This window comes from Hemibagrus wyckioides, linkage group LG10 (genome assembly GCF_019097595.1).
Source record: "Hemibagrus wyckioides isolate EC202008001 linkage group LG10, SWU_Hwy_1.0, whole genome shotgun sequence".
Lineage (NCBI taxonomy): Eukaryota > Metazoa > Chordata > Actinopteri > Siluriformes > Bagridae > Hemibagrus > Hemibagrus wyckioides.
The window spans coordinates 7,645,429-7,669,372 of record NC_080719.1 but is presented as its reverse complement, the minus strand read 5'-3'; the positions used below and the strand labels follow the sequence as shown (position 1 = coordinate 7,669,372).

Sequence of the window (23,944 nt, the reverse complement as noted above, 5' to 3'; positions counted from 1 at the left end):
CGCCAAGTGTGTGAAGTTGAAGCAAAATACGTCTCGTGAGAGTCGGCTCAAAATGTTAACCTGAAAGAGTCGAGTCAGAGAGTCGACTCCTTCGCGATCGACAGAGAGCGTTGTCAAAGTCAAACCGTAACCACTCCTTCAAAGCTCGAGTAGTGCAATAAAATAGCAAGTCTAAGTAAATATACACAGCACGAATAAATAGCCTATAGGTTATCACTGTAGCAAGTCTCTCTCTCTCTCGCAAATGTTTTCTGAACAAACAATAACAAAAGTTTTCTACGTTATCATTTTGTCCTTTTAATAAAGGCTGCAGGTTGTCTACACAAAGTCAAAACTTTTAGACCTTTGGTGTCACACACACACACACACACGAGACAAACTCACACATGCCCATATACAAGCCTAAAAACAATAAAGATTTTATTGAATCACAATATGATAAAACAACATACAACACTAAACAAACTGAAGGGTTATCTTATCCACAAACTGTGTACATAAGCTTGTCTATTTCTTATTGTTTATCAGCCATTTCTGAGCAAACTCACAGCACAGCAACAGTAGAAAAATAACACCACCAAGACTAAAAATGTATTCGCTTAAAATGTAAATAGTGACCTAGGAATTGCACATCTTGAACAATGAATAGTCAAGAATGTTTCACATTTCCATTTTATGTTTTAGACTTTTCAAAAATCGAAAGCTTTCTGTTTATTTCCAGTTTTTAAAAAAAAAAATCCCAGATTTTTAATGTGGTCTCAGACTTTACATTACTGTATTCAAGCAATAACTAAATGAATAGTAATTTTATACAAATATTCAGAAACTTTAATGTAAGTTGGTCTCTTCCTCTTCCTCTTCACTCTGCAACAAAAGCTAAAAAACAACAGCCTATCTCTAACAGTGCGTAACCTCACTAATTCTCCTGTGGCTCTGAATGAACACAAATCCCCACAGCCATGCTCCAACATCTAGTTTCAAGCCTTCCATGAAGAGTAATTGTGATTATAACAACAAAAGCAGGACTCTTCTTTATATTACTAACCAATGGTTTGGAAATGGGATGTTCAACAAGCACATATGTGTGTTGGGGGATAGGAGTGCACATACTTTTGGTTGTATAGTGTGGTCCTACCCAGGAGTGTCCAATCTTATCCAGAAAGGGCCGGTGTAGGTGCAGGTTTTCATTCCAACCAAGCAGAAGCTACACCTGATTCCAACTGGCTAATCAACTGATCTTGGCTTTCAGTAGACTCAGGTGTGGCTTCTGCCCAGTTGGAATGAAAACCTGCACCCACACTGGCCATTTGCGGATAAGATTGGACACCTCTCTGACCTCACCAAAGCTTAAGGGACCATGATCATATTTTCAGCTTTGCATTTACTGCTTTGACTCTACTCAGTTTTGACTTTATGTTAACAAGTGGTGACTACACACGTGTTTATTGCAAACAGTAAAAGTTCTGTTACCTTCATGACTAATTAGAATCGTGGTCTTGTAGTGTTGTCAAATGAGTTAAAAGCCTCACAGTGGTAGAACCCAGCACTGCCACTGTTTGGGTACAAGCTGACTGTGAGGACTGAGTTGTCTGGGTGGAATGTTCTGTAAAACGACCCTTGTCCTTCCAGCCTGGCGTTATTGATGAACCAGTTGTAGTGGGGATGCATTCCTCTTTCCACTTTGCAATTCAGCAACACACCCGACACTTCAAAATCTTTCCCTGTAGATTTTTGCAGTGTCATTGTCACAGTGCCTCCTACTGACTCTGTAAGTGTGATACAGCAAACAAGTCCTCCTTAGACCACCAGAATGGACAGATTATTGCTATTATTGCTATTGACTTATTTTTTTTTTTACTGCACCCTCAAGAGGTTAATTGGACTAGAAAAATATTAAAAATAAAGACTGTTGAATGTTATTTAATTTCATATAAACTCTTATAAACGAAAGATAAATTATGGGAAATGAAAAAAAAAGCAAAAATGAAAAGTGCAAAATTGTTATATAAATACTCCTTCAGTCTGAGTCAAGTACATCAAAGCAAAAGTGCTTTAACAAAGTATTATTAAGAAGTGGTAAAGTTATGCAAACAGGTTATGGTAAAATTTTCCTTCTAAAACATTTCGATTTATTTTTCTTTGATTATTTTATTTTGGTTGCTATATAACATTAAAGGTTTAATTATTTCCCACAAATATCTAGAATTTTAACAGGTGTTGTGTAGACTTCATAAAAGTGTATATACTATATACTCTCTATGAGACTGCTTTAAATCCATATTGCATCTGAGAACTGTATTTTAAGTAAATGAATATAACTGTATTTGGTTTATATTACATACCCACATTAATGTCCAGATTTTCACTCTGCAGTTGGCCTTTCCCCATGTTTGCTTGACAATACATCATGCCCATGTCTTGGTCCAGAGTAATGGGCAGAGTAAATAAGGCATACTGGTGTTCACTGAAGACTGTATTAACCTTGTGATTGTTTTTGAAAAGGGTGAAGTTTATGGGTTTATAAGTTTATGATCCTTTTCTCACCTGGCATTTTACATTGGCGCTGAAATTTCCCTCTACATTCTTGATGACCACAAATGAGATTTCAAGCTTTGTCAGGTGTTCTGAGTGGTGTGAGAAAGGTGTTAAAAAATGAGACAAGAAAAACTGATTCTAGAATTCTAAGATCATATGTTAAAGAAAGACAAACGGATTAACTGATTAAAGGAAACGTCCACCTTGAAACACACTGGATATGTTTGGATTGAAATATTTGTGATGTGTTTTTTGACTCATTTGTGATTTTTTATGTTTTTCTTTCATAGATTCTGCCACATTGGTATCAAATGCTACGCTGATATCATGAAGGACAAAAGGGATAATAGTCTAGTTAAACACTGCGGCACAGTTCATGCAGAAACTAGGTTTGGCTCTGTTTACATAGGGATGAAGCACGGGCTAAAACACACTACACTTGTATCAATAGGTAGTCAAACAGCATTGTGAGTAATGCAGGAAACAATTAACTGAAGTGAAAACAAAAAAAAAAAAGTAAAAATAAATAAATAAAGAGCCATAGAAAATCTCTTGCCAACTATAAATAAAGATTAATATGCAAGTTTTTCAGGGTAGAAGTGTAAGAGGTAATCCTCTTTCCATTAGCAAATTTATATTGTACAGATTCATTCAAAAAACTGCTAAAACCCTACCTTTAACATGAACATTCCTTCCATCAGACCTGCTGTTGTAATAATCTGTCTCATTTAAGTAGTTTGTAGCAACACAGACATATTTTCCGCTGTCCTTACTGGAAAGGCTTGATATATGCAGTTTTTTGCTGTCGTTGAGGAGCAGCCTGTCATTCAGGAACCACTCATATGATACATAAGTTCCTTTAGTTACATTACACTGTAAAGTCACACTGTCTCTTTCCCAAAGTTCTTCTGAAGGAGGGCTTGATATGATGTGTGCACCTTCTACAGGCACTGAAACACAACATTTCACAAATTATTTAGTAGAATTCTATACAGAGAGAAAAAGATCAACATTCAGTGATGGATTATGGACTGCTCAGAGCTGCTTGGGTAATTAAAAATAGTAATTATTTTTATGAAGCCTGCTTAAAGTTTAACAAACATTTATTTTGCTAGTTGCTATGTTTTATTATTTGACATATTTTTTTTTATAAACTTGCACTTATGGGTAAAATTAATTAAGTTTCTTTTTCAAAGCTTTTGAGAGGCATGTTTTTCTAATCTTTGGACAGTCTGTATTTTAAAATACAGTATTTAGAGCAGATCTATGTACTAAAGAAATGCTTAGAACATAAAGATATACATAGCAGACATGGCTAAATAACTGTGTAGTGAAATTAAATGTGTATATTAAATTTTTTCTTAATAAATTGTGCACATTTATCCCCATTAAGCTTCGTAATGTAAATCTAGATAAATCCTAGGTTAATATTTAATATTCTCATTTTTTAACTCACCCACTACAGAGAAGTTCATCCAGGTGCTGAAGGTGGGACTGATCTCTGAGTTGTTTTGCACACTGGCCTTGCAGATTAACGTTCCATCATAATCAGGTGTAATAAGACTAGGAAATGTGGCCTCCTCTTTGCTGTGAGAGCTGTATTCCCCCATAGCCCTATATAAATTAACTTCATTAAACAACTCATATAGAATGATCTCATTTGTTTGGATATTGTCCAGCTTGCAGTAAAATTCCTCAACTGATCCCACTAAACTTCTCGAGGGACCACTGAGTACAGGTTTACCTAAAGTGTTCTTAGCATCTGAAACAGGAAATGACACGGTTAGAAAACAGTGCACTCACTCAGAAGACCCAGTTGACGTTAGATATCGCGGTCACTTACCCGCCTTCTGCCACATGGTACAAAAGCCTAAAGAAGAAAAAAAAGTACTTCACAACACAATATAAGATATTATTAACAATCATCTTTACAAGAAAGATTATTTTTACCCATAATCACCAGCATAAAGAAAATCCTTTGAGTCATTGTGCAGGATGTACAGATGCTTATTTCCTCAGAATCAGACCAACGTGTATGAGACATAGCATTAGATGATGAGCATAAATTACTAACTGTAGTCTTTCAGGCAGTCATGCGTTTAGACACCTAGGCATGCACACACATTCTGGCAAGATTTGGATAATGGGGACACACCCCATCGAGTCTGCCCCTACTTTACCATGTGCACTGTGCTGATAGGAACGTTTAGCACTTTAACGTTAGGTCTCAGCAGTGGTGGGCTGTCAGGGCCAGCAAGGCCTTCACTGCTGGCCTAAATAGCAGTGATCTGAATCAAAAATATATTTTTCCAAGAATGTGTATTAAATTATTCCCAATAGTCTATTCTCTACATTTCATAGCTTTTCTCTTGGTTGTGCTGCTTCCAGTAGTGTATATTTATGATAAGAGTATTTATCCAATCATATTTCAGCCAGTGGCTGACATTATGTGTTGCCAGGGTGAAAGACGTCTGCCTTAAGGCCTTCAGAATCAATGGTGCAGGCGCCTGTAGCTTAAAATAAGTGGCACTGAAATTGTTACATTAACCAATCAGATTTCAAGTTGCCATCACTGGGGCCATCTAGCAGGCATACGATTACGTCAGCAATTTCCTGTCCTTTGATTGGATAATTGGAGTAGTCAGAGGCAGCGAACCGCACAAACTAAATAAAATATATATATTTTAACTCACAATGGCTGACAGAGGAGAAGAAATGGATTTGGTCGCAGACATCCTTACAAATGCATTTTCTAGGCGGACTGCAATAAAATTGACTATTCCATTTTAGGTGTGAAACACTGTAGCCTAATTTCTTTTTTACTTTGATATTTAATGGTTGATTAGTATCTATTGCCGTGGCTTCATAATGATGGTATAGAGGTGGATTAATTCAGGAAGGACACCAGTGAAGGCCTAGGTGTGTGCACGGCCCGCCACTGGGTCTCAGCAATATTGCACATTCCTGTTTGTACCCAGTCAATAGCAAGAAGAGTGCTGTTATTATTTTCAATAAGTGGAACTTAATGCCAACAGCTTGGATAGGGATGCTTCCATTATGTCCTTCTTGCTAGAAATGCTACCTTCAACCATTTGTATTAGAGATATTGTGCTAACCAGGATCTGAATCTCGACTGGACGAGCGTGTGGATAGACAGACGGACAGCAGGATGCACCGATGGCAAAAAACAAGCTCTTAAATAGGTTTTGAGTTCATGAAACATAAATGTGAAAATAACATGTCTCAATGACAAACTGAATAAATAAATTTCAGGTGTTTGACCTTGTTTTGCATTAATGCTAAAATCGAATCATCTGCATCAAATCATAATTCCATATACATTCCTCCACTAATTCTTGAGATACTGCTCTAATGAGAATCGGTATGAGTTGTCTTAAAATATTTAGTAAGAAACATCCAGCTATTATTCAGTAAACATTTTTATTACATCCAGTGTAAGTGTTCCTTCTTGTTCAGTAAAAATGATTCTTACAAGTGGTTGTTACAAATGTCCAAAGGAGAGACATTTTCTAAATAAGGTCTTGTCTTAATCTTATTTGCTCATTCTGGATGTACGTACTATATGATATCTCAATGGGTTTTTATCAGAGTTCTCATATTTTTAAATGATCTTCAAGATCGAGTAACTAAAATACTTGCTATTAAATGTTGCTGAAATTTTGTTTTATCAAAAACCAAACAGAAAAACCAAACAATACTGTTACGTACATGACTCTTGTCTTCTTGATTCACATCCCCAATGCCTTAACTAAATGTTAACTATTATTTTGTCATTACATTGAATCCATGATTTTTTTTTTACATGACATTCTAGTTTTAAACTTCCCATAGAGGATTTATAAGAAAGAGCTTAGAAAACAGCAGTCATTAGAGATGGGGTCAAGGATATTGATGACAGAAAGTTAGAACACTTTTTGTAATATTTGGTTATGTTCCCCTCAGATTCTTAATTCTGTCAATAAATTATCTTCTCAGAGGAAAATCCTTGGTCTCTACTGCAAAAAAGACAAAAGGCACCATAAGGCCTCTCCACCCACGATGAGTTAGAGTCTAAACTGTCCCTCGCTCTATACTGGTAATACTCTGAGTTCTCAGGGTTGATGTGCATGAGAACTAGGAACTGGTCATTTGGATTAAAGTAGGTGAATGATGGAGCCATTGAAAGACCATAAGAACATAGAAAGATAGGAAAAGTTATATCCTCACATGGGTTTTCATACCACTGCTATGCCGATGACACCCAGCTTATCTTCTCTTTTCCTCCCATGTTGCTAATGTGACATGCTCATGCCGGTTTCTTCTGTACAACATCAAAAGTATTCGACCATTCCTATCCACACAGGCTACTCAAGTACTTGTTTAGTCTCTGGTCTGGACATTTTGAGACTGGACTACTGCAACTATTTACTGGCAGGTCTTCCTCTGAATGCAATTCATCCACTGCAAATGATCCAAAATGCTGCTGCACGGCTTGTTTTCAACCTGCCTAAGTTCTTCCACACCACCCCTCTGCTGCGTTGCCTCCACTGGCTTTGGGTAGCTGCACGCATCAGATTCAAAACACTGATGCTTGCCTACAAGACCAAGAATGGACCAGCACCATCTTACTTCAAAGATCTTATTACTCCTCGCACTGCACCTCGCTCCCTCAGATCCACTAGCACTGACCTACTGGTCCCACCATCTCTCAGGGTAAAAGGTAGGTATACATCTAGACTCTTCTCTGTTCTGGCACCGAGGTGGTGGAATGAACTAGATGTCCGTACAACCGAGTCACTGACTGTCTTCAAACGACGTCTGAAGACCTACCTTTTCCTGAAGCACTTAAACTAGCTTCTTCCTTTACTGAGTTACTGAGAAGCTGCTGGATGTCGTTCTCCACTCCAAGCATCCAAGCAAGAAAACCAAGCATCCAGTAAATCCACCTCCTGCACATCAACATAATTCAACACGACAACTGATGTTAGCACAGTAGCCTGAGCCATTGTGGAAAAGTGTGAATGACAGCCTGGGAGCTGACAGGTATTCTGTGAACAGTTAAAAAATTAATTGTCATTAGCTAGCTAACAGATACCAATAGAATGATTTAAAGCGTTCTAACTGGATAGTGTTATATGGGATACCACAGGATGATATTTTTTCTTTTTCTTTTTTTTTTTTTTTTTTTAGAATTTTTAAAAAATGTATTTATATTCCAGTGACAGCATGTCCTATTCCACTTACACCTCAGCAGTTTATTAATGATTACATTTTTTTTTTTTCTTTAGTATACTTCAAAGGTTTTTTCAACATTTAATGTTATGGAATATCCACGATACAAGCTATGATAAATATAAACCTTTTTCAGCCTCTTAAAGTTAATAAAACAAACAAAAAATGCAGCTTGTCATGTTAGTCCTAAAGTCCTATGAAGTCCTCTGTCTTGTAGATTTCCTTTTTGTGGAAACAAAAAGATTCACAGAGTCTGAGTTAATAAATTAATTCAGACTATACATTTATATTGCATCAGCCATAAAATTTCTTGTAAATCAGCTGTCAATATAAGAGATTGGAAAGGCTCTAAGCTTGTACACTACTCCTCCCTGCCACGTGTAAGCTTTAGATAAAAAGTGTTCATGTTTTTCTTGGGATTTGGAAGAGTTAGGGTACTTGACCAGCTTTAGAAAACATGCTCATTTTTCTAGCTCAGACAAATGTAAGAAAACCATGGAAAAAATCTGAAATAAGTCAATAAAAAAGTACTAAAAGGATGTATTCTTAATATTACACGTGCCATCATTGCTCAAGTATTTCTGAAAAAGAAAATTTTTTAAAAAACATTTGCACATTAGCTCATTCTATACTGCTGTTATTGCTATTAGTGAGCAGATGCTAGCATAATGTCATTAGCATAACATTGATTTGTTTGCTAGCATTTATCTGGTCGAGCTATTTCTTTTATCAAATGAGGGATAATAAAAGATCACATCTGGTATCCAAAAATGTACACGCAACAGTTCTTCAATCAGTAAAAGGGAAGAGAAATTTCTTTGTTGGCTAACCTTTTAGGCTGAATCACAAAATGACTCAGCAAACAAATAGCTCAACCCAGGTGTTTTTACACACTTCACTATACTTCCTGGAGAAAAGGGAAATTGCAGCAAAAAAATGTGGACGCTTTATGATTAGATGTTATGTGAATATATTAAAAAATACGATGCACATTGATTCCTTCAGCTGTCGCAATGTGAATTACTGAACCTGAAAGTCACTACGCAAGGTATGTGTGCAATTTAATATGACTTACAGGCATATATTACATTTGTAGACAATATGATACAACTTACTAATTCTTAATAATAAATTATGATAAATCTTCATAATAAAGTTTTTCTCACAGCAGTTAATGTTTTTTCATATTTAATATTCATGGCATATTTGCACACTGACAGCATTTAAAGAGAGACACATTAATATAATTCACACTCACAGTGATACATTTGTACAGTTGTAAATATTGTCAAATGTAGGAACGTAGGATGAATGCGCAAGACCCTGGAGAGCTTGGGACGTACCGCCACAGGGTTGAGCACCTTGGAAATGGGGAACGGACCAACAAAATGTGGTGCAAGCTTCTGGCATGTGACCTTCAGGTGCAGGTCAACAGCCAGACCCTCTGGTCGACCCGGTAAGGAGATGCTGGACGGCACTTATGGTTGGCCATTTGAGCATAGCTTACTGAAGACTTGAGCAAGGCTGTGCAAGCCTTCCTTCAGACGCGTCGACATCGCCTGAACAGGCGAGAACCATGGCACCACTGGAGGACTTGGGTGATCGGGCAGAACAGCCTTCCTTTATTGCTGGACACATCCACCTCCACAACAAACTGGCAAGTGGGATCCAGTTGGTATGGGGGCAGCGGTGAACAGTTTCTTGAGTTTGGTGAAGACCTGCTTGGCTTCAGAGGACCAGATGAATGCTTGCAGGGTAAACGTGAGCTGGTGATGAACTTCCGATAAAAGTTAGTGAAACCCAGGAATTGTTGAAGCTGCTTACGGGTTTCCAACTCTGGCCAGGCCCTCACTGCCTATATCTGCCCAGGATCCATCTGTACACTACCGGCTGAGCATATGAACCCCAGAAAGGTGGTTCTGGAGATGTGGAAGTCACACTTTTCTGCCTTCCCATACAGACAGTTCTGGAGCAAGCACTGGAGCATGGAACAGACATGACGGAAATGTTCCTCCAGGGAGTGGGAGAAGATGAGTATGTCATCTAGGTACACGAAGACAAATCGGTTAAGCATGTCTCTGAGAACATCATTGACAAGAGCCTGGAACACCACTGGCACATTGGTGAGACCAAACGGCATAACCAGGTATTCGTAGTGTAATGTGGGGGTGTTGAATGCAATCTTCCACTCATCTTCCTCTCTGATGCGGATGTGGCCACCTGGAGGAGTTCAAAGGCAGGGGACATGAGTGGAATGGGGTAGCGGTTCTTGACAGTGATGGCATTCAGGCCCCTGCAGTCAAAGCAAGGGCAGTGTGACTTGTCCTTTTTCTCGACAAAGAAGAACCTGGCTGGGGACAAAGATGGATGGATGATACCGGCAGCGAGGGACTCGTGGATGTGTGTTCATGGCTTCTAATGCTTGGTGCAGGATATGGCCATCCAGGGGCTGGACCTGGAGAGCCGAAGGTAGAGATTCAGTCTCGATGCCCAGTTGGCAAGCCAGCTCCTCATCGAGGAACTCTGAGTCAGCCCCGGAATCCACAAACACGGCTAACTCATGGACCTGGTCATTGCAGGCCTTCAGTAGTGGTTTCAATGACAAGCCCTGTATTTTGCTGGGCAGGAGGCTGCAATGTGCCCGGCCTCCCCACAGTATAGACATTAGCTCTCCTTCTCAGCAGGGGGCAGGTGACGATGACTGATTTCCATGGGCTGGGAGGACGCCAGAGGAACACAGGCCGTTGTCAGTGGGTGGTGACATCAGGGAAAAGTGGGTGGCTTGTTGCGAACTGGGGAGCCAGGAGTGTCGGGGGGTCTTCTCAGCTCATCTTTCCTGAAAGCGATGGTTGATGTGGGTGGCTAGGGTGATCAACTCGTCCAGCTCCGATGGCAAGCCCACGGCAGAAGGCGTCGTATAGGGTGGTGGCATTCCACCCACTTTCGATGGCAGGAAAATGGTAAGGAACTCTACCGCAAACTCCACGACTGAGCGGCTGCCCTGGCTCATCTCAAACAACACTCAAATGGCGTCTTGCTCTGGTACAGTGGTATCAAAAACCTTGCACAGCTCCCAGTTGTCGGTTTCCCAAAACCGAAAATAGTTACCGGGGAAAGAAACTAAGGAGAGCAAGCTAAACAGCAAAAGACAAGGGTCCAGGGCAACAAATCTGAGCAGGATAATCCAAAACACAGTGTTAGAAAAACAGTTGGAAATCCAGCCAAGAAGCAACAACAAAAGAAGAGTGGCAGAGGCCAAGGGTGGGATGACTCCACAGCAAAGCAGAGAGATAATCTGGTGAGGAAGGCACGCTGACAACATGTTTATGTAGCGCTGAAGGGTGGTGAGCCCAGGAAGTGCTCCGTCAGCTTTTTCAACGCAGGTGAATTTTCATTTAGCTCAGCCAAATAGTACTCATCCTGTTAATTTAAATTTAATAAAAGCTTCATGGGTGAAAAAGTTTGATGATGGCCTCCCTTGGCTCAAATTATAAAGCAGTAACAATTCCATGTCACATGCTAAGAGATGTTAAGCTCTTCTCATTTCTTTAAAGAATGTCATTTTTAGCGCTTTCACCAGCCTTCTCAATAGAACAAATTCCTCTAAATGCATTTCATTATTAACATGAAATAAAATGCCAAAAAATAGCACATTTATATTTCCTTCCAAACAACAGCAATTACAAATATTATATTTAAATGGCTTATATAACCTGTTATGATTTTAGGCAAGGTACTTGTTTAATCATTTGAGTCATATGATTCCATATAGTTTACCAATTTATTGGTGGCATAATAAATCAGAAAGATGGAGCCACCTAGAAGAACTAACACCACAAAGTTGAGAACAACGCGCAGGGTGTATAGGAGAAGAAAAGAGAAACCCCGGAAGGTTTCTTCGTGGGTGCATTAGAATTTGGGCGAGGACTCCCTCTGTTGGCCTGACACCAAGTTCGATGTTACAGACCCCCCCCCTCTCTTGATCCGATCGTCATCCGATGCGAGAGGGACCTATGAACTGGGGACTGAGCTTACGGCATGGGAGCCTGAGTTTTAAGTTCTGTTCGGACAACTAGACCCATTGTCCCACCTGATAATTGGGGTGTGGGCATCTGCGACAATTTGCCTGAAGTCTTTGGCGACAGATGACCCTTTGTAGTCGGACATGTGCTCTCTCCCATACCCCTTGGCTATGGCGGGCCCAGTCATCTATGGCAGGGACTCCCCAGACCATGGGAATAATGGCGTTTGGAACCCCAAGGTGCACTGAAACGGTATTAGCCCAGTGGAAGAGTGAATGAGTGAGTTTTGGGCGTTTTCAGCCCACCTCAGAAACTCACTCCCCAAGTACTGTTCTCGACTGCCATACACCCTGAGATACCTCCGGAGCTCTTGGTTTAGGCGTTCTGTCTGCCCGTTCGACTGAGAGTGGTAGCCCAAGCTCAAGCTCATGTTGATCCCCAGGTGGTCACAGAAGGTCTGCCACACTCGGGAGGAAAACTGGAAGCCCCGGTCAGATGCAATGTCCTCCAGCAGACCATAGCTCCTGAAAACCTGATTAAACAATGTCATGGCAGTTTCCATTGCAGTGCTATGTGGGCTGTTTTCCACTCATCTCCAGACTGCAGAGGCCCAGTCCAACACTCTCCCCATCAGCAGCAAGAGGAGGAAGGCGCATTTGGTGGTCAATGATATGCATTGGGCTGGAAATATGAAATAATTCTCGCACTGCCGGAGGAAACCTCGACATCGGTCCGCAGAGCCATCAAATTCCTTGGGCAGCACCATACGAAACACAGCGCGGTGTTGCCGTGATGTGTGTGGGGGGAGGGACAGTGGCTTGTGGTGGTTGTACGGCCGGCTCACCCGAAGCTTGTAGCGCTGCGAGTTGCTCCTCGTAGGTCCGGATGATAGCTCCCTGATGTGTTATCACCACCTGGAGATTCGCTGGATCCACTTCTGGCGAAGTAGTCTGTAATGTCTGGCCCAAGGCAGCTGATTGAGAGTCCATTCGCAAATCTTTATTAGTACCAAAATGCTAAGCAAAAGACAGAATCGGGAATATGCATGAAAAAAACTGCTCAAAAACTGCCAAATGAAACACGGAAAAGCAAACGAAACCGAAACTCACAAAACTGAAACTCGTAAACCAGGAAATGTGAATTAAAGTCCATACACAGTAAATCCAAGAAGCAGTATTATCCAACAAGGCTTGGTACGTACGCAGTCTTTAGTTTCTTACACTATACAATTTTACAAATACTATGGCTATTACCTGGTAATACTTAATTAATTTGCAGATTTGCTCTGCTCCTATACGGTGTACAATTATAAAAGTGTCGTTGATAAAAATGACGTTTATAATAAAGAGCTCTGACCTGCACACAATCATGATGAGTTTGAGGAGGAGTATGGTGAACATGCTAAAGAAAAAGAGGAGAGCTGTGTTCAGACATTCTGAGTCTAAAGTGTGCTTTATGTAGAAAACATAGAAAACTAGTGAATGTTCCTTAAAGCCCTGGAAAACAAAGAGGTGGACAGAAAAGGAAATATGACAGGTTTTGCGACCCTCTGGTTATTTTTAAAATCAGATTGAGGCAGGTCCATATGTAATTAGGAAATATGTGAGAGGTTTCCAAAAGTCTACATGTTTGAAATTTTATTTGGATGCTTCTGTATCAAGCACACTGCCAACAACCTCAGCATCTAATCATCCAGGCTCTCTGGAGGGCTCTCAATTGAACAGTTAGAGGCCAACTGTCAGTTACAGCATGTCAAACTTGGCATAGATTGGAACAGGTTCAGAGAGGACCTCGGATGGGATTCTATGATGTTTTCAAAGAAATCAAACACTGGAGCTCAGTAAAAATGGAAACATGATAAGGTGTGCTATTAGAGGAAAATAATTAGTTAGGGCATTGTGTAATCCTGCACAACTTATGCCGGGTTCACACTGCAGAAATGTTACCCCGCAAAAAGTTTGCGAGCCAAATGGTCTGTGCAGGAAACAAGGATTGTGTGTTCTGCATAATTGAACAAATGAGTAATTTTGCAATGTGCTGCTGCTGATGCGGCTGGTCAAGCAAATATTTCTGCTTTATTTCTGTTTGATGTAATTATAAAGCTTATTTATTCTGATATAACTATATTTGAGACATTTTTGTCTGATAAAAACCTATTAACTCTATTACACTCTAAAATGCTCCAACAGAAGCCATGTTTGCTGATATTGTGGTCTATAACTCCTCCCCAAACTACCCACTGCCTTGGATCTCGCTCTCTCATTGGCTGTAGGTCATCGCCGAGGTATGGATCAGTCAGAGCTCTTTTCACACTGCACGACTTTGACTCATTGGGCACTCTGTCAGATCGAGTTTTTGGTCATTCACACTGCGCGACTGTCACTTGCGTGCACGCGCTCCGCTTTGCCTTGATTTTGCAAGCACTAGTTGGCGACTTTACAAAACTAGTCGGGCGACTGAAAAGTCGTGCAGTGTGAACTCAGCATTACTGTTAACATCCCCCAAAATGTATTATTTTCCATGTATTATTTTCCATTAACATAGCATCACAGGAACACAAAACACACACTGCTGTGTGTGTTTTCCACAGCAGTAATCCTGAGACAGCCCTCCTCATCTGCTCCCTCAATTGCTGTCTTGCAATTTCTTGACTCCTCTTCCATGATACCCAGTTTGTGTTTAGATTAGAGATGGACGATGCAATATTTTCTCTTTATAATACAAAGTAAATCACCTGTACGTTCATGCAGTTAACTAATTAAACTGTTGTGTGTGCAATTCCCAGCAGTTTTTGAAATACTTAAACCAGCCCTTCTGATAACAACATCTATGCCATGATCAAAGTCAAAGAAATATTTTTTTTCTTTCTATTGTCTAATGTAAACTGAAGCTCTTGGCTTGTATCTGCATGATTGTATACATTGTGTTGCTGCTATCTGATTAGATAACTGCATAAATGAGCAAGCCTACATGTGTTCCTAATAAAGTGGATAGTGAATGAGATACCCTAAAGCCATTCTGTCGCCATTAAAATGACTCATATTCTTAAAGAAAATGAAAGTTTTCATTTATTAAATTAAAATGCTCAGGGGTTTCACAACAAAATGTCATTAAACGACAATATCTGACATAGAAGATAATATCTGACATTACTATCATTAAAAAAATGGAGGAATTAGCAAATAAAGGAAATCACCTGAGGGTCCTTTTCTCCTGTATACACAGGGGCAGCATCTTCAGGGGTTGATTGAGATTCCAGTGAACCTCAGCTTCCTGTGCCTGATCCTTGTTTTGCAGCCTTCTCTGTGCACTGGGCAGCTGTTCGAAGATATCATTCTGATAGTCCTCCAAGGACAACTCCGAGTCAGCAGAGACAGTGCTCTGGTCTGGGGTCAATGAAAAAAAGTCATTTTTTTAAATGGTCTATATACTGTGTGCCTGCAGTGTTTAGTTGGTGACTCTATTTGAAGTTAAACAGAAATTTTGCCATAATGAAATTTCATCAGCTGTCAGATTCCGCAATGTAACAATACCTAGTACCTCCTGCTTCACACACACACACAAACAAAACAAACTCACACATGCCCATATATAAGAGTAAAAACATAAAGATTTTATTAAATGACAATATTATAAAACAACATACAATGCTAAACAAACTGAAAGGTAATCTTATGCAAAAACTGTATACGTAAGCTTGTCTGTTTCTTATTGTTTATCAGTAATTTCTGAGCAAACTCACAGCACAGCAACAGTAGAAAAATAACACCACCAAGACTATGGCCTTTCTCAGGCTGTACCTCTCGAGCTGAGAGGAGTTAACAGGGTCAATATCACGCATTCGCTTAAAATGTAAATAGTGACCTAGAAATTGCACAACATCTTGAACATTGAATAGTCAAGATGTTTCCCATTTCCATTTTATGTTATAGACCTTTCAAAATGCAAAAGCTTTCTGTTTATTTCCAGTTTTTAAAAAAATCCCAGATTTTTAATGTGGTCTCAGACTTTGCAATGACTAAATTAATAGTAACTTTATACAAATATTCATCAACTTTATTGTAAGATGGTCTCTTCCTCTTCTTCATCTTCGTCTTCCTCTTCACTCTGCAACACAAGCCAAAATAACAATAGCCTGTTTCAGATAATACTCACTGAGAGTAGGACTGATATAAATGAATTTGCAGACAATAGTGGAAGAGACACAACTTGTGTAGTTTGAACAATCCTGCCTTTTTGTTATTCTGGAAATGGATGGGTGTTTATGCAAGTCTTATAAATGCTGAATACTTTTCCATAAGGAAACAGAGGAGTCTTTGTGTGATTCACAGTACCTCATCAGAATCTTTCATCATGGAGGCTTGTACAACTTCCATATCTTCAATATATTCCTCTGCATCCTATAAAAAATGAATAAATAACAAAGTGGATGACACAATTACTTTTCATAAAAGAAACTTGGACAAAATTGGTCCTTACCAGATCATTATTTTCTTCTTCATATTTGTTCTCCTCAATCTCCTCATCATGATGATGATGATCATCATCATCATCCTCATCCATTAGGATATGCTTGTCTGTGAAGTCTTTTAATCTAAACCTAAAAGACAAACATTGTCACAAGTTTGCTTAACCAAGGTCACAGTCGGTCAGATGTGTATTTACATAATACATACAATACAATACATAAGCAGGAGATAAAAACAGAGATAATATATGTATTGATGCTGTGGATCCATGAGATAACTCTGTAACGCAGTACTGTTGTAGTCTTTATCTGAATGGTCAACAGCTCAGACTGTGCTGTCTGAAATGAATAGTCTATATTAATGTCCACTAATATATTATCGTTTCTATAGCAACAGGAACCCTAAGCCAAAGAATTAAAAAAAATATAAATAAATAAAAATAAATCATAGCTTATATTTTGAGGCTCATTGTAAGAAGATGTCTATTTAACATTTCTGAGCAGTGTAAGAGCTTCATAGCAGTCAGGACTAAAGCTGTAACTTCTGGTTTTCACAATCTGCTGTCTTAAATGTAACTTTACAATGTGTCATCATTTAGAAATACAAAATTCTAATAAATGAAAAACTGCTGTGTAATTAAAATGAATAAAACCCCTTATGGAAAGTGATGGTATAGAAAACTGACCATCACTGATTATTGTGCTGTAACAACACATCCTGTTTTCATTCCTTGTCCAAATTCTTTTGCCTGCGATGACACTATGTAAGATGTTAGACTTTTAGGCACATGGCAGATTAAAAGCAATATGAGGGGGGTAATGACCACATCTTCAGTTAAATGGGGTTATGTGAAGCTGAAAATCATCATAGTAAGGTATTAAACGCCGTAGCGGTAAAGAATCACTGTGCTGTATTTTCATCCTGTTAGGAATTTTACAATACTCTTAACTTACATATATAGCTTGGATCGCTTTTTTCCTGAAAAAGAAGACAAAGAGCATACATTACAATGACATTATGTATGTATGAAAGGAGTACACTAACACTTTTCAACCTAATCAACCCCATCTACCATTTCAACATGTTTCCCTTCCCTTTACTGAAGAAAAAAAGGACATGTGATGATCTGAAACTCGCTTATAATGGAGGTCTTTACTGGCAGTTGTTAGGGAAGCCATTAAACACAATCTTATAGAAAGGTTTCATCAGATTTTGGAATTGAGTTCTAAATGCGTCTATGGAAATGAAACAACTTTTATCAGTAGGACGAATTTCTGTGGGTCTGACTGCACATCATGACGATATCTCAAAATTTAATGGACATTGTTAGTAACAGGAATGACTTTTTTATTGGTATTAGATAAAACTCCACGAAAACAACTTTGATAAATCTTACTTAAATTATCCTCAAAATTCCACTATATCTGAGCTTCTTTCTTATTAAAGAAAAACATCCTAAGTTTATTACTTTTACATAATCAGACATATGTCACAGATGTGGTGATTAGATATTAAGTTGAAAAATAATGAAGCGTTAGCTTAATGGCAAGGCATGAAATGCTTTACTCACGTAACACCACTCCATAAACACAGCAAGCTAACACGGCACAAATCAGCAGCGAGAAAAAGGTGAGAACGGTGGCTGTCACCACAGGTGATACTTTGTTAAACACTACAATGGAAAGAGTGGAAATGGAAATGATTACAGTGGAAATGATTAACCCTTCTATTATTGCAGACACAGTTCTACTTTAACTGACCCTAAAATGGGGGTCATCCTTTTACTTGACCTTTCTATTTATGTCGAAATGGACACAAATGTTCTTAAATGTACAAGTAGCATATTACTTCCATATTTACACAATGCATAATGGTGTCCCATTCCACAAGCCCATTTACACACACACAAAAAAATAAATGTATATATAAAAAAAGTATGTAAACACGTGACCATCACACCCATATGTGATTTTCCCCAAACTGTATCCACAAGCTGAAAGCTCACATTTGTCTATAATGTCTTTCGATGCTGTAGTTCTTCTACAACGGAACTAAGGGGCCCAAAAATTCCCCGATGTGCACAAAGCAGGGTCAGTGAAGACATAAGGTGCGTCCCACATACTTATTGACTATTCTAGGCCATTTTGTAGTGTAAATAATGTAAGTAGTGTTTTCACCCTGCAAATTTCATGGGGAATGTTGGACACTTCATGCACTCAATGGCCACAGCTTTGCTTATGTAGTAGAAGAGGGGCGGGGCTACCAGGCACTGACACTGTATTCGAAAAATGTTCAAGATGGCTTACAACATTCTAGTAGAAAACAGGGTCTTACTTGTGTAATTAATTTTTCAAGATTTAAAATATTCTCTGTATTCCACTTAAGCTATTTGCGTTGCATTATGTGGATTTGACATAATTTGCCATTGACTGGGAAACGGCTTATATTTAGTTGTTTAGTAAAAAAAACATTAGTGTTTTCCATTTGAATATGCATGATATGCATATTTTAAGTGCATAGTGTGTAGTACATCATTTAGAACACAACTTTACTTTGCCTAGGTTGATGTGGAAGAACCTGAGTGTCTTGCACCGAACCATGACATCTACCACAGCTCATCCCTTTGGGATGAATTAAAATGCTGACTGCACCCCAGGCCCCATCATCTGATATCAGTGCGCAACCTCACTAACGCTCCTGTTGCTGAATGAAAACAAATCCCCAAAGCCATGCTCCAACATCTAGTTTAAAGCCTTCCATAAAGAATAATTGTGATTATAACAGCAAAAGCAGGACTGCCTCTTCTTCATATTACTAACCAATGGTTTGGAAATGGGATGTTTAACAATCACATATGAGTGTTGATGGTCAGGAGCGCACATACTTTTGGTTGTATAGTGTGGTCCTACACCAAAGCTTAAGGGACCATGATCATATTTTCAGCTTTGCATTTACTGCTTTGACTCTACTCAGTTTTGACTTTATGTTAACAAGTGGTGACTACACACGTGTTTATTGCAAACAGTAAAAGTTCTGTTACCTTCATGACTAATTAGAATCGTGGTACTTCTCAGTCTTGTAGTGTTGTCAAATGAGTTAAAAGCCTCACAGTGGTAGAACCCAGCACTGCCACTGTTTGGGTACAAGCTGACTGTGAGGCCTGAGTTGTTTGGGGCAAATGTGCTGTAAAACGACCCTTGTCCTTCCAGCCTGGTGTTATTGATGAACCAGTTGTACTGGGGATGCATTCCTCTTTCCACTTTGCAATTCAGCCACACACCCGACACTTCAAAATCTCTCCCTATACCTTTTTGCAGTGCCATTGTCACATTACCTCCTACTGACTCTGTAAGTGTGATACAGCAAACAAGTCCTCCTTAGACCACCAGAATGGACAGATTATTGCTCTTTTTTTTTCTTTTTTCTTTTACTGCGCCCTCAAGAAGTTAATTGGACTAGAAAAATATTACAAATAAAGACTGTTGAATGTTATATAATTTCATATAAACTCTTATAAATGAAAGATAAATTATGGGAACTTAAAAAAAGGCAAAAATAAAAAGCGCAACATTGTTATATAAAAATTCTAACATAAAATGATGAAGAAAAAAAAATGCTGGTGGAAATAGCAAATACACCTTCAGTGGGAATCAAGTACATCAAAGCAAAAGTGCTTTAACAAAGTACTATTGAGAAGTGGTACACCTATGCAAACAGGTTATGGCAAAATTGTTCTTCTAAAACATTTCGAATTATTTTATTTTGGTTGCTATATAACATTAAAGGTTTAATTTTTTCCTACAAATAACTACAATTTTTACAGTGGTGTGTAGACTTTATAAAAGTGTATATACTATATACTGTCTATGAGACTGCTTTAAATCCATATTGCATCTGAGAACTGTATTTTAAGTAAATGAATATAACTGTATTTGGTTTATATTACATACCCACATTAATGTCCAGATTTTCACTCTGCAGTGGGCCTTTCCCCATGTTTGCTTGACAATACATCATGCCCATGTCTTGGTCCAGAGTAATGGGAAGAGTAAATAAGGCATATTGGTGTTCACTGATGACTGTATTAACCTTGTGATTGTTTTTCAAAAGGGTGAAGTTTATGGGCGGGGATCCTTTTGTCACCTGGCATTTCACATTGGCGCTGAAATTTCCATCTACATTCTTGATGACCTCAAATGAGATTTTAGGCTTTGTCAGGTGTTCTGAGTGGGGCAAAGTGTGAGAAAGGTGAGACAAGTATTGTGAGTAATCTAGGAAACAATTAGCTGAAGTGAAAACTAAAAGAAAAAGGAAAAAATAAAAAATTGTAAAGATGCCATAGAAAATCTCTTGCCAACTATAAATAAAGATTAATATGCAGGTTTTTCAGGGTAGAAGTGTAAGAGGTAATCCTCGTTCCATTAGCAAATTTATTTGTACAGATTCATCCAAAAACTGCTAAAACCCTACCTTTAACATGAACATTCCTTCCATCAGACCTGCTGTTGTAATAATCTGTCTCATTTAAGTAGTTTGTAGCAACACAGACATATTTTCCGCTGTCCTTACTGGAAAGGCTTGATATATGCAGTTCGTTGCTGTCGTTGAGGAGCAGCCTGTCATTCAGGAACCACTCATATGATACATAAGTTCCTTTAGTTACATTACACTGTAAAGTCACACTGTCTCTTTCCCAAAGTTCTTCTGAAGGAGGGCTTGATATGATGTGTGCACCTTCTACAGGCACTGAAACACAACATTTCACAAATTATTTAGTAGAATTCTATACAGAGAGAAAAAGATCAACATTCAGTGATGGATTATGGACTGCTCAGAGCTGCTTGGGTAATTAATTACTATTTTTATGGAGTCTTCTCCATAAAAACCTCTCTTTATTGTGCACATTGTATAGACTGTATTGTACATTAAAGATGATTTGCTTTGTCTTGTTGCATTTTCTGTTAGAGTCACTAACACTGAGCTTTAACAGCATTTAATGCCTCTTCTAGTACTTCACTTTCAGAATATTGTTTAACAAACATTTATTTAGCTAATGTTTTTATAAACTTGTACTTATGGGTAAAAATTAATTAATTTTCTTTTTCAAAGCTTTTGAGAGGCATGTTTTTCTAATCTTTGGACAGTCTGTATTTTATATACACTGTTTATATATACTGTATAGATATATTCAATGCAATGTTATTTGTATAGTGCTTTTAACAAAGAGCATACATGGCTGTGTAGTGAAAATAAATGTGTCTATTAAATTTTTACTTAATAAATTGTGCACATTTATCCCCAATAAGCTTTGTAATGTAAATCTAGATAAATCCTAGGTTAATATTTAATATTCTCATTTTTTAACTCACCCACTACAGAGAAGTTCATCCAGCTGCTGAAGGTGGGACTGATCTCTGAGTTGTTTTGCACACTGGCCTTGCAGATTAACGTTCCATCATAATCAGGTGTAATAAGACTAGGAAATGTGGCCTCCTCTTTGCTGTGAGAGCTGTATTCCCCCATAGCCCTATATAAATTAACTTCATTAAACAAGTCATATAGAATGGTCTCATTTGTTTGGATATTGTCCAGCTTGCAGTAAAATTCCTCAAATGATCCCACTAAACTTCTCGAGGGACCACTGAGTACAGGTTTACCTAAAGTGATCTTAGCATCTGAAACAGGAAATGACACGGTTAGAAAACAGTGCACTCACTCAGAAGACCCAGTTGACATTAGATATCGCGGTCACTTACCCGCCTTCTGCCACATGGTACAAAAGCCTAAAGAAGAAAAAAAAAAAAAACTACTTCACAACACAATATAAGATATTATTAACAATCATCTTCAAAATAAATATATTTTTTTACCCATAATCACCAGCAGACAGAAAAACCTTTGGGTCATTGTCCAGCAGGATGTATGGATGCTTATTTCCTCAGAATCAGACCAACGTGTATGAGACATAGCATTAGATGATGAGCATAAATTACTAACGTTAGTCTTTCAGGCAGTCATGTGCTCAGACACCTAAGCATGCACACTATGAAGGGCACTCCTCATTCTGGCAAGAGTTGGATAATGGGGACACACCCCATTGAGTCTTCCCCCACTTCACCATGTGCACTGTGCTGATAGGAACGTTTAGCACTTTAACGTTAGAAGGTCTGAGCAGTATTGCACATTAGAAGTGATTTTCCTGTTTGTACCCTCCAGTCAATAGCAAGAAGAGTGCTGTTATTTTTAATAAGTAGAACTTAATGCCAACAGCTTGGATAGGGATGCTTCCATCATGTCCTTCTTGCTACAAATACTGTTAAATAAACTTATAACAGTAAAGTATCAATTTGAGACATTTTAACCTTGCAGTGACCTTGACTTTGTTTGGCTCAGTTACAAAATCTATCAGTTCATCTGCAGGAATAATAATTCCATATAAATCCATCAAACCATTTGTATTAGAGATATTGTGCTAACCAGGATCCGAATCTCGACTGGACGAGCGTGTGGATAGACAGACGGACAGCAGGATTCACCAATAGCAAAAAACTAGCTCACCTTTAGTTCATGAAACATAAATGTGAAAATAACATGTCTGAATGACAAACTGAATAAATTAATTTCAGGTGTTTGACCTTGTTTTGCATTAATGCTAAAATCGAATCATCTGCATCAAATCATAATTCCATATACATTCCTCCACTAATTCTTGAGATACTGTGCTAATGGGAATCGGTATGAGTTGTCTTAAAATATTTAGTAAGAAACATCCAGCTAATATTCAGTAAACATTTCTATTACATCCAGTGAACAAGTGTTCCTTCTTGTACAGTGAAAATGATTCTTGCAAGTGGTTGTTACAAATGTCCAAAGGAGAGACATTTTCTAAATGAGTTCTTGTCTTAATCTTATTTGCTCATCCTGGACATAAGTACTATGTGAAACCTCTCTGGGTTTCTTCAAGATTGAGTGACTGAAATACTTGCTATGAAAAATTGCTGAAATTTCATTTTATCAAAAGCAAACAAATAAACAAACAAACAATAAAAAAAGAAAAACCAAACAATACTCTTTCATAGATGGCTCTTGTCTTATTGATTTACTTCCCCAAAGCCTAAATGTTGGTATTATTTTGTCATTATACTTAACCCATCATTTTTTTTCTAGTTTTAAACTTCCCATAGAGGATTTATAAGAATGGGCTTAGAAAGCAGCAGTCAAGGGGTATTGGGGAATTGGTATTGGGGTCAAGGATATTGATGACAGAAAATTTTTCTCCTAAAAAAAAAAAAAATTCTCCTCATATATTCCCAATTCTGTCAATAAAATACACTCAATCTGGTCTCTACTGCAACACAGGCTTTAGAAACAGGATGAAAGGAAAGGAGGCGGCGTCTTTACCTGCCTGTCAATCATCATACTCATCACTTTAGATAGCTCCTCCTCTTGTACTACCATTCAGGCTAGGCTTGGGCAGAGTGTGTGTGTGTGTGTTTGAGTGTGTGTTTTGGTTCTGCTTTATTTTTTGGTGCAATTATGAAAGTAGGACCGGTACACTAATTGCTTTACACATCTGTAGGATTTGCTTTTAACCTTTTAATATCAGCCACTCATATCACCCACAGGTGCACCTTTAGTTCATAAAACACTGAGATATCTTTCATTTCCTTACAGATTAAGAAAAAT

General features: G+C 38.4%; 2 protein-coding genes across 15 annotated transcripts; both read right to left on the bottom strand.

Moving 5' to 3' along the window:
- Positions 1-395: 395 nt before the first annotated feature.
- Positions 396-15,270, bottom strand: LOC131360107 (putative high affinity immunoglobulin gamma Fc receptor IB). Of its 12 annotated transcripts, XR_009205849.1 has the most exons (7): positions 4,486-4,859; positions 4,379-4,405; positions 3,992-4,297; positions 3,210-3,485; positions 2,545-2,624; positions 2,343-2,417; positions 396-1,766 (listed from the first exon to the last, which is right to left on the bottom strand). XR_009205849.1 is itself a non-coding variant. In XM_058400210.1 (6 exons), the coding sequence occupies exons 4-6, from the start codon at positions 4,143-4,145 to the stop codon at positions 1,483-1,485; spliced, it is 714 nt and encodes a 237-aa protein (XP_058256193.1). In that variant the 5' UTR covers positions 4,146-4,149; positions 4,280-4,297; positions 4,379-4,405; positions 14,986-15,270; the 3' UTR covers positions 396-1,482. The 12 variants fall into 12 exon arrangements, 10 of the variants coding, with proteins under 10 accessions (XP_058256193.1, XP_058256189.1, XP_058256190.1 ...); XR_009205848.1 differs by having other exon boundaries at positions 2,343-2,624; positions 4,486-4,852; XM_058400210.1 differs by lacking the exons at positions 2,343-2,417; positions 2,545-2,624; positions 4,486-4,859 and adding an exon at positions 14,986-15,270 and having other exon boundaries at positions 3,992-4,149; positions 4,280-4,297.
- Positions 15,271-15,381: 111 nt separating this feature from the next.
- On the bottom strand, positions 15,382-22,433 carry LOC131360105 (Fc receptor-like protein 5). 3 transcript variants are annotated; one of them, XM_058400199.1, is made up of 12 exons: positions 22,129-22,433; positions 22,015-22,041; positions 21,916-21,933; positions 21,628-21,785; positions 20,729-21,004; positions 20,209-20,481; positions 19,299-19,604; positions 17,829-17,930; positions 17,212-17,236; positions 16,269-16,389; positions 16,124-16,189; positions 15,382-15,896 (listed from the first exon to the last, which is right to left on the bottom strand). In XM_058400199.1, the coding sequence occupies exons 4-12, from the start codon at positions 21,779-21,781 to the stop codon at positions 15,846-15,848; spliced, it is 1,374 nt and encodes a 457-aa protein (XP_058256182.1). In that variant the 5' UTR covers positions 21,782-21,785; positions 21,916-21,933; positions 22,015-22,041; positions 22,129-22,433; the 3' UTR covers positions 15,382-15,845. The 3 variants fall into 3 exon arrangements, 2 of the variants coding, with proteins under 2 accessions (XP_058256182.1, XP_058256181.1); XM_058400198.1 differs by having other exon boundaries at positions 21,628-21,933; positions 22,129-22,429; XR_009205846.1 differs by lacking the exons at positions 15,382-15,896; positions 16,124-16,189 and having other exon boundaries at positions 16,275-16,389; positions 16,944-17,236; positions 21,628-21,933; positions 22,129-22,422.
- Positions 22,434-23,944: the final 1,511 nt, after the last annotated feature.